At 45.5% G+C, this 11,114-nt stretch overlaps 1 protein-coding gene and 1 long non-coding RNA gene across 2 annotated transcripts; both read right to left on the bottom strand.

Moving 5' to 3' along the window:
• Window positions 1-3,813: 3,813 nt before the first annotated feature.
• On the bottom strand, window positions 3,814-4,319 carry LOC309369392. Its single transcript, XR_014168085.1, has 2 exons — window positions 4,238-4,319; window positions 3,814-4,009 (listed from the first exon to the last, which is right to left on the bottom strand). It is a non-coding gene; the product is annotated as an uncharacterized lncRNA (long non-coding RNA).
• Window positions 4,320-5,060: 741 nt separating this feature from the next.
• Window positions 5,061-10,885, bottom strand: LIPT2 (lipoyl(octanoyl) transferase 2; the record flags this gene model as incomplete). The annotated part of the gene is made up of 2 exons (XM_081909084.1): window positions 5,061-5,708; window positions 10,411-10,885. The coding sequence occupies 2 exons, from the start codon at window positions 10,883-10,885 to the stop codon at window positions 5,476-5,478; spliced, it is 708 nt and encodes a 235-aa protein (XP_081765210.1). The 3' UTR covers window positions 5,061-5,475.
• Between the last annotated feature and the right edge of the window lie 229 nt (window positions 10,886-11,114).

Raw genomic sequence — 11,114 nt, 5'->3', positions numbered from 1 at the left:
TTCTGCATGGACTGGTTGCAAGGCAACATGTGCAAATGGCTTGAGATACCTATTAGGTCCATAAATTAGTATATCACATACATTCAACCACAAAAAACAACAGGAACAATTGGTTGTTGACAAAGGACAGCTGGACATATAAAGGGCCCCATTACCTTCCATAGCTTAGGGCCTCATCAAACCTAAATCTGGCCCTACATGCATATTTAGAATCAATGATTTGTAGAGTTTGAAGGGACACCAACCCCCTGCAAGGCAGGAATTTACTTGGCAGTAAAGCCCACTTTTTTCAATGACGTTTACCTCCAGGTAACTGTGCACAGGATAAGGGACACAGGTGGCACTGGGGTTAAACCACTGAGCCTTGGGCTTGCCGATCGGAAGGTCGGTGGTTCGAATCCCCGCGACGGAGTGAGCTCCCGTTGCTCTGTCCCAGTTCCTGCCAACCTAGCAGTTCAAAAGCATGCCAGGGCAAGTAGATAAATAGGTACCACTCCGGTGGGAAGGTAAAAAAACAAAAAACTGTGCACAGGATTGTAGCGCCCATGAGGCAAACCGGGATGAACCTCCGGCATCTTCTGAAAGGTCTACTGTTTATAGACAGGCCTTCACAATGAGTTTCTCCCTTTTAACCAACTCGTAATGATCTTCGTTATGTTTTATGGAGATTTGTATGAACTAATTATATGGCTACGCTGCAAGCTGCAGTGATACACTTTATAAAAGTGTGACTCGTATTTATTTCAATAAATGATACTACTCTTTACTCAGGGAACCCTTGCAGTTTGCTTCGATTATTGCCCACACTCCTGTGGAAAATTGACTATGAGCCTTAATGCCACTAACTCAAGAATCCCTAACTTTCTCTCAACAGAAGCAGCCTCAAGGAAACACAATTGCTGAAAGCTTTAAAAAGAACTCCACAAAACACACACACACAAAAACCATCATTGTACTCTTCTAAGCAGGCCTTTGGCTATATGCCATGATTCTCTGGCCAAGCCTAACCTGGTATTAAAAAAACCAAACCCATATAATTCATTTAATAAATAACGTCAGATAAATCAAAGTGTCAAATGGTAGAGATGGGAAGGGCAGAAAGAGAGCATTCTTTCCTGGAACGACATTTAGCTCCAGTTAAGGAGCAGAGGTGAAAGGGAAAGCCTTTTTAATCAGGGTTTTTGAACAAATGTTGACTTTCGACCTCTTCACTTCCATCTTAATACTTGTACACACATATTTTAAGAATCACCTTCTGATTGAGAAGCGATGCTCTAACATTCACAAGCTAGCCAGGTTTTTGGAGAGCTGAAACCTGTGAAGTTATAAAGGTTTGTAGCGATTCTTCAACGCTTTAAAAAATATTTTTAGACCCTTCAGAAAAGCCCACCGTGAACTGTTTGCAAGGCACCTTGAGCGTCACTTGCCTTCATAGCAATCTTCATGGTGATCCGTGTTCCCGGCTGTCTCCAACGAGGTGTCCAGTGGTGTTTGCTGCAAGTTCATGGGATTGGTTTCAATCAATGACGTGGACAAGTTCCTCGCAATGATGTGGCTAGCAGTGTGTCTGTCCCCTTGACCCTTTGGGCTTATTAAAGACTGCCAAGAGCATGTGACCAAGTGGGTCCGGCATGCAGTCAATGTGTTAGGGAAGGAATGGTCTCAGCTGTCCCGAAAGACACCATGATCTCACCACTCCAGAAAATCTGTTGGTTGGTGTTGACCTTTAAACCCCTAAATGGCCTCGGCCCTATATACCTGAAGGAGCGTCTCCACCCCCATTGTTCTGCCTGGACACTAAGGTCCAACTCCAAGGGCCTTCTGGCGGTTCCCTCACTGCGAGAAGTGAGGTTACAGGGAACCAAGCAGAGGGCCTTCTTGGTGGTGGCGCCCGCCCTATGGAACGCCCTCCCATCAGATGTCAAAACAACTACCTGACATTTAGAAGACATCTGAAGGGAAGTTTTTAATGTGTGACATTTTAATGTACAGTGGTACCTCAGGTTACATACGCTTCAGGTTACATACACTTCAGGTTACAGACTCCGCCAACCCAGAAATAGTGCTTCAGGTTAAGAACTTTGCTTCAGGATGAGAACACAGAAATCGGGCTCCAGCGGCACGGCACCAGCAGTTTCAGGTTAAGAACAGTTTCAGGTTAAGTACGGACCTAAGGAACGAATTAAGTACTTAACCTGAGGTACCACTGTATTTTTAATCTTTGTTGGAAGCCGCCCAGAGTGGCTGGGGAACAAATAAATTACTACTACTACTACTGCCTAGTCCCAAAGACCCATTTCAAGAAGGTTTGTGACAGGGTTGTGGGGAAATACTCGCCAAGTACTCTTGGAACAGATTGTCTCGACGTCTTTCAATGTGGGTTCATGCCTAGTTATGGGGCCAAATTGGCTTTGGTCGCCTTGATTGGCTTTGGTCGCCTTTCTCGAGAGAAGTATCATGTCTTTGTGGCACAGCTCCTTTCTGCACCATTTGGGGAAATATCAGACACCCAGAGCCACATGAGAAGTACTGCTATGCCTCTTCTCCCCACAACACTGTTGCCTTTCCAGAAGGGAAGAAGTACAGTGGTACCTTGGTTTAAGAACAGCTTAGTTTACAAACAACTTGGATTAAGAAAGCTGCAAACCCGGAAGTATGTGTTTTGGTTTGCGAACTTTGCCTTGGAAGCAGAACACGTTCCGCTTCCTGTTGAGTGTGTTCCATTTGTAAATCGAGTCCCCCGCTGCTATGGGAAAGCATGCCTTGGTTTAAGAACGGACTTCCAGAACGGATTAAGTTCGTAAACCAAGGTACCACTGTACTGTGTTCTCCTGCCTTATGGGCTGGGGGGTTCCCTTGTGATCTCCCCAAAAGGCAACCCCATTCCTCCACCTGTATACAGGTATTTCTTTGTTATCCAGGAGAGATTCAGAAGCAGAGCTGGAAAAACGTTTTGCCATTAGCCATAAACATTTTTGCTCTGCCAAGCATTTTGAGAGAATACATTTTATTCGTTGTTGGGTCATTTGCTCTTGTACGCTACCATTTTATGTTGTATGTTATGATTTTTGTTGTATGTTTTCAGTTTTATTTGTTGTGTGCTGCCACAGTATTATGTGCTATTACGGCTCATAAATACCTTTATAGATACAAGAATAAAACACTTCCTATGAGAGTAGTTGAGTGTCGACCAAACTTAGTTAGAACCTCCCGTCTTTCCTGCTGCCAGACAGACCCAAATTTCCTTTTCTCCATACACTAATACTGTACTTGTCAGGTTAGGCTGCAGCTTCTGAATCCCAAAACATGTCTAGACATCCACCAGGGTTTCATGTGGCACCACCCAGCTATTATGAAAATCATTTTATTCTGGATGTGGGATTCTAGAATATCTTAGCCCTTGCAGATCAGAACTGCAATGACATTCGTAAGAATGCTGTCAAGTAATGGAACTAATCTACTTATCTAGCATTCTTTAACCACCTCAGTTGTGACCACAGAAAGGGGACCTGAAAGCATGTTTCAGCTGTCCCAGAAGAAATATATATATGGCAGCCACTGGCCTTTCAATTAGAACAATGAAAATATTTCATATTAACTTGTCTCAGGAAGCCGTACGTACTCTTTAAGGCTGCAATCCTAAACATATTTACTAGAGGAAGTCCTGTGGTTTACTTCTAAGTAAGCATTTTTCGGATCACATTGTATCGCCAGAATATAAATTTACCCTAGTCAATAAAGAGTGGAAATACTTGACAAGGACACCCACAGGAACAGTTGAATGACCCCCACTGAAAACTCACCTAACAAACATGGCTTTATAGATTATTTATTCTGATAGTTTACTGGGGATGGGGGGGGAGAGGCGATTGGGAAAATTCAAAGTGTCTTAATCCATGTTAAGCGATCTCCAAACATTTTGGGTGGGAAAACCTTCAACATGTTATCAGAGCGAACCCTGTTCCACTTCTACAATCATCTCTAAAATCACGAGGTCTATATTCTTTCTCTGTATACAGTTGTACCTCAGGTTACATACACTTCAGGTTACAGACTCCGCTATCCCAGAAATAGTGCTTCAGGTTAAGAACTTTGCTTCAGGATAAGAACAGAAATCGTGCTCCGGTGGCGCAGCAGCAGCAGGAGGCCCTATTAGGTAAAGTGGTGCTTCAGGTTAAGAACAGTTTCAGGTTAAGTACGGACCTCTGGAACAAATTAAGTACTTAACCCGAGGTACCACTGTACTTGATTCTGACCAAACTAAACCTCCTGAGGTATTTTTTGTTCCAGGAGACTTAGTTGGGTCAGAATCGAGTATATGGGCCACCATAGCTGCTAGAGGGCTGTGAAATATATATATAGTGCCACTGTATTCTGCTCTGGTCAGACCTCACCTGGAGTACTGTGTCCAGTTCTGGGCACCACAGTTCAAGAAGGACACTGACAAACTGGAACGTGTCCAGAGGAGGGCAACCAAAATGGTCAAAGGCCTGGAAATGATGCCTTATGAGGAACGGCTAAGGGAGCTGGGCATGTTTAGCCTGGAGAAGAGGAGGTTAAGGGGTGATATGATAGCCATGTTCAAATATATAAAAGGAAGTCACATAGAGGAGGGAGAAAGGTTGTTTTCTGCTGCTCCAGAGAAGCGGACACGGAGCAATGGATCCAAACTACAAGAAAGAAGATTCCACCTCAACATTAGGAAGAACTTCCTGACAGTAAGAGCTGTTTGACAGTGGAATTTGCTGCCCAGGAGTGTGGTGGAGTCTCCTTCTTTGGAGGTCTTTAAGCAGAGGCTTGACAACCATGTCAGGAGTGCTCTGATGGTGTTTCCTGCTTGGCAGGGGGTTGGACTCGATGGCCCTGGTGGTCTCTTCCAACTCTATGATTCTATGATTCTATGAAAATTTGTCTCCAGGACTTTTTAGACTTGTCTACCCAGGTACTATCTGAAAATCTGAAACCAGAGGGGAACGTTGTGATGCCAGATGTGAAATATATTGGCATTATCTTCAGCTCTCCTAACGGAAACAACTAAACAGAAACCCCATTACACCACAAACTTTGAACACCTTTAATACCATCACGGCTTCCTGGAAACCGTGGTTTATTTGAGATGCTGAACATGCCGATGGAAATTCCTTGGGACTCTCCTTTCACAAAAAAGCAAAGTTCCCAGGACTGGCTGGGAAAGGAATCGCCTGCATTTCAAGTCTATGCAGCAGAATTGGGTTGGCCCAGTCTCTCCAGATGTTGTTGAACTCCAGTTCCTATCATCCCCAGCCCACACAGCTAATGGGATAATGGGAGTTGTAACACAGTAATATCTGAAGGCAACACATTGGCAGCAGAAGACAAACCTCTTACACAAAGGCATACAGAGATTTTCATGATTCAGTAGATCTTCTGTCGGAAAGAGCACTGTGTGTTCCTAAGGAGCAGGCGGATATTAGGACAATTCATTCTCCCAAACTCCTAATTCTCTGTTGGCGATCCTTCTATCAAAGTGCACTTGAACACTTCTTGAAAGGCAGCCAGAAAAGGCTCTGTGGCTTCTTCAACTGAGACGTGTCTCTGGAGTTCTCTGCTCAGAGAGGTCACCTCCTTCCCCTCCAGGCCACAAGGAACAATGTGGTCAAACCACGTCAAGTCGGTGCAGCAGTTCAGAGCCAAACCGTGCGAGGTGATATGCCTTCCGCAGTGGATGCCTGCAGAGCGAGACAAGAGAGATGCATTAAACTTACTGGGAAGGGAGAGCAGCCATCGATTTATCAAGCGCTGTGCCGCAATACAGTGGTACCTTGGTTCTCAAACTTAATCTGTTCTGGAAGTCTGTTCCAAAACCAAAGCGTTCCAAAACCAAGGTGCACTTTCCCATAGAAAGTAATGCAAAATGGGCTAATCTGTTCCAGACTTTTAAAAACAACTGCTAAAACAGCAATTTAACATGGATTTTACTATCTAACGAGACCATTGATCCATAAAAATGAAAGCAATAAACAGTGTACTGCAGTCACACAATCAATCAATCAGTAGCTGAACTGGGTTCCACGCAGACACAAAAACAAAGCAAAAACAAAAACGCAAAATAAATAGCAAAAACAGACAGACCTCAGTGTAACACTCAAAACGGAAGTGTGGCACTCAAATCAGAAGCGTAACACTCAAAACGGAGCATTTCCAGCTTCCGAAAAAAGTTCGCAAACTGGAACACTTAACTTCCGGGTTTGCAGTGTTTGGGTTCCAAGTTGTTTGAGTACCAAGGCGTTTGAGAACCAAACCCTGCATTTAAAAGGTAGCAAAATTTAAGATTAGGGCTGGAGTATTTAATTGACTCACCAGGAAAATGAATTAACTTACAAATAGTTTAATTGGCTAAAGGCTATCAGCATGTGTTAACGCTGTAAATGGCAAGCCCGAATTTAAGAAAGGAATGTTCCCTCTAGTGTGTGTTTCTCTCACACACTGGAGGGAACAATTCTTCTAAGATGATGCCTGGAAGACATGTCTGCACCACCCAAAAGTGAACAAAAGATGCATCTTCCTTCAGGATAGACGTATCGGTCCATTTCCACCCCATGATATACTGTATAGCTGTAGATGGTGATAGATACAGGTATAGCCATAGATATACATAGATATAGATATACCTGTAGATACATATGATATATAGATATAGAAAGATATAGACATATATAGAAATAGAAATGGCTATGGCTATAGCTAGATATATGCCTGTTGTCTTTGTCCATAGAGTTTTCTTGGCAGGGATACTGGAGTGGCTTGCCGGTTCCTGCTCCAGGTGGATCACGTTTGGTCAAAACTCTCCACTATGACCTGTCCGTCTTGAGTGGCCATGCTTGGCATAGCTCATAGCTTCTCTGAGTTATTCAAGTCCCTTCGCCACGGCAAGGCAGTGATCCATGAAGGGATTTGACCAAACTGCGGGAGGCAGTGGAAGACAGAAGTGCCTGGCGTGCTCTGGTCCACGGGGTCACAAAGCGTCAGACACGACTAAACAACAACAACAATAGCTAGATATAGACATAGCCCTAGATAGATATAGAAAAAGATAGCCATATAGATAGGGATATAGAGATGGATATAGATATGGATATAGCCCTGGGTAGATATATAACTGATATATATATATATATATATATATATATATATATATATATATATATATGCTTTCGTAGATTTTCACGGGTACAGGAATGCAGGTTTTGGTGTCCTCGGGTGTCTTCCTGTGTAAAAGTTGGGGTGTCTAGGCGACGTTTCGACGAGGTCTCACTCGTCATCTTCAGGCTGGTGCTTTCGGCTTCTTGTTACTGGAACAGAGCAGGATCTCAGTGTTTGAGTTCCTATAAATACTGTTGAGGGGGTGTGGTGTATAGCCTCCAATGTTCTGGGCAGAGAGGAAGTTCCCAGGCTAGTGTGCCTTTTCTTCTTTTGTTCCTTAATTACTTGAGGGATATCTTGAGTGATTTCTTGAGTGATATCCTGAGTACCACTTAGGTGGGTCATTAGGTGTGGATTGGTTGCTAAAGTCTTTGTGTCTTGACCTCTTGAACTTTGTGAAGAGTTTTTCTGAGAAGATGGCTGTACTGCACTTAGTTGTGCTCTGGCTTGGCTTCGTGTATAGGGGCGAGCTGTGGTTTTGTGGCCTGTGTCAGCCAGATCTGTGTAGGGATTGCAGGGGGGTGCAGCATCCGGAGGTGCCACCATGGTTTGGCTACTGGATGGTGTCTGTAATTTATCTGTGGAGAGGGTCTGGGTTTGGGTCTGGTGTGGTTGATTGGTGATGGCGTTCTGTGTGCCTCTGGATCTGGTGTCAGTTTTTGTGGGGAGGGCTAATTTCCAGATGTCTGGCAAGCGGGATGTGTCGTCACGCTTGTTCATGTTGTGAGGGTGTTTCTCTATCTCGATGGCTTCCATGATTATTCTCTTGTGGTGATGTTCCATGTTAAAGAGCAATTTGGAATCTGCAAAATTAATTTCGTGTCCTGTTTCTTTCATGTGTTGGAAAAGAGAGGAAGTTTTTTCTTCTTTTTTGACGGCATTCTTGTGTTCTGCGATACGTGCATTTATTCGTCTGTTTGTTTGTCCAATGTACGTGGCTGGGCAGACTTTGCAGGGTATTTCATAGACCCCTTGGTTTTCCAACTGGATTTTATCCTTGGGGTTTCTGAGGATATTGGCTATTTTTTGGTTGGTGCAAAAGGTTGTTTTGATATTGTGTTTATGGAGGATTTTGCTAATTTTATCTGTAGTGCCCTTGATATAAGGAAGGAGGGCCATGCCATTGTTTTCTTCTGTGTCTTGGTTTTTGGGGGGTGTTTCTTTTTGGATTAGCTTCGTAACCCTGTTTTGCTGGTATCCATTGGCAATTAACACATTTGAGAGATTCTGTAACTCAGTTGTCAAGTGGTCTTTGTCAGCCAGGCGTTTGGTTCTGGAGATGAGAGTCTTGGCTACGGAGTTTATTTGTGCAGGGTGGTGGTGTGATTGTGCATGTAAGTAGCGGTTGGTGTGTGTTTTTTTCCGGTAGATAGTGTGTCCTAGGGAGCCATCAGGTTTTTTGTAGATTAGGACGTCAAGGAAGGGAAGTTGGTTGTTGGCTTCTATTTCCATAGTGAATTGTATTTTGGGGTGTAGGCTGTTGAGATGTCTCCACAGATAAATTACAGACACCATCCAGTAGCCAAACCATGGTGGCACCTCCGGATGCTGCACCCCCCTGCAATCCCTACACAGATCTGGCTGACACAGGCCACAAAACCACAGCTCGCCCCTATACACGAAGCCAAGCCAGAGCACAACTAAGTGCAGTACAGCCATCTTCTCAGAAAAACTCTTCACAAAGTTCAAGAGGTCAAGACACAAAGACTTTAGCAACCAATCCACACCTAATGACCCACCTAAGTGGTACTCAGGATATCACTCAAGAAATCACTCAAGATATCCCTCAAGTAATTAAGGAACAAAAGAAGAAAAGGCACACTAGCCTGGGAACTTCCTCTCTGCCCAGAACATTGGAGGCTATACACCACACCCCCTCAACAGTATTTATAGGAACTCAAACACTGAGATCCTGCTCTGTTCCAGTAACAAGAAGCCGAAAGCACCAGCCTGAAGATGACGAGTGAGACCTCGTCGAAACGTCGCCTAGACACCCCAACTTTTACACGGGAAGACACCCGAGGACACCAAAACCTGCATTCCTGTACCCGTGAAAATCTACGAAAGCATATATATATATAGAGAGAGAGAGAGAGAGAGAGAGAGAGAGAGAGAGAGAGAGGGGGGGGAGGGGGGGGAGGGGTATAGAGATAAATATCGTTATAGATATGGATATAGATATTGCCCTACGTAAATATATGATTTATATAGATAGGTAGGTAGGTATAGAGATAGATGTGGCTATAGATATGGCTATAGATATAGCCCTAGGTGGATATAGAAAAAGCTAGCCATATAGATAGGGATATAGATATGGATATAGCCCTAGGTCTATATATGCCATATATAGAGATATAGATATATACTGTATAGATACATATAGATATGGATATAGATGTGGATATGGGGATAGCCCTAGATACATATAGATATAGATACAGATAGCCATAGATATATAAACAGAGAAAGAGAGAGAGATGGATATAGATATAGTCCCAGGTAGATATGATATGATATAGATAGATAGATAGATAGATAGATAGATAGGTATAGAGATAGATATGGATATAGATGTGGATATGGGTATAGCCCTAGGTACATATAGATACCCATAGAGATATATACAGTGGTGCCTCGCAAGACGAAATTAATTCGTTCCGCAAGTCTCTTCGTCTTGCGGTTTTTTCGTCTTGCGATGCACGGTTTCCCATAGGAATGCATTGAAAATCAATTAATGCGTTCCTAGGGAAACCGCCTTCAGACCAGGTCCGGGGACAGACCTCTTTTGAAGCAAGGAGCGGTGGGGAGAAGCGATCTCCCCGCCGCCCCTTGCTTCAAAAGAGAAGACCCGCTGTCCCCGGGGCAAGCTTCGTTTTGCGAAGCAAGCCCATAGGGAAATTCGTCTTGCGAGACAACTCGAAAACGAAAAAACCTTTCGTTTTGCGAGTTTTTCGTCTCGCGAGGCGTTCGTCTTGCGGGGTACCACTGTACAAAGATAGACAGTTAGATAGATAGATAGATAGATAGAGATAGATATAACCCTAGATAGATATTTTTTTTATATATATATATATATATACACACACACACACACACACACACGTAAGTATAGCAATACACACACGTATAGCGATAGATATGGTTATACAGTAGATATGGATATGGATATAGCCCTAGATAGCCATAGCTATGCCTCTGGAGGAGAGAGATTTCTCTCCTCTCACCCACCGATGGCGCAGACCTTCCTCCCTCGGAGCCAGACGCCGGTGCAGGGCGGCGGCAGAGCGGCGGCTCGCGGGAGGCCGAGCCTGCGGCAGGCGGCCACGGCCACGCTCTCCAGGGCGGCCACGTAGCCCCGCACGGGCAGCCCGAAGCGCCGCAGGTCCAGCACCGGGTAGGCCACCAGCTGGCCGGGCCCGTGGAAGGTGGCCAGGCCGCCGCGGGGGACGCGCTCGAAGCCGGCGCCCAGCGCCCTCAGCCGACGCTCCTCCTCCGCCGAGGCCCGCCGGGCGTCCAGGCCGCGCAGCCCCACCGTGAAGACGGGGCCCGACGGCTCCCACAGCAGCAGCCGGTGCGGCGCCTCAGAGGAGGCCTCGCGGTGGCGCCTCACGCAGCGGCCCTGCGCCGCCAGGGAGTCCAGGTAGGCCGCGCGGCCTAGGCGCAGCACCCGCACCGCGGGGTCCGCCGCGCACGGAGGCCGCATCCGGCAGCAGGGGTCCGGGGTACGGAGGAGGAGGAGGAGGAGGGCAGAGGCGGATCCCCCGGCTTCGGAGGAAGAAGGAAGGGGAAGTTCGGGCGCAGGCCGCGAGAGGGCTCCTGGGCGCGTGCAGAGTGCACACGACGACGCCTGGGGGTGGGGTGGGGGGGTTATTTTGGCTGCGGCTGCTACTGATGGCAGTAATAAATTAATGATAATAATGTAGTATAGTATC

The sequence above is a fragment of the Podarcis melisellensis genome (genome assembly GCF_964234715.1).
Source record: "Podarcis melisellensis genome assembly, chromosome: 4".
In the NCBI taxonomy this organism is placed as follows: Eukaryota; Metazoa; Chordata; class Lepidosauria; order Squamata; family Lacertidae; genus Podarcis; species Podarcis melisellensis.
The sequence above is the reverse complement of the archived record's forward strand: the minus strand, read 5'-3'. Positions and strand labels throughout refer to the sequence as shown.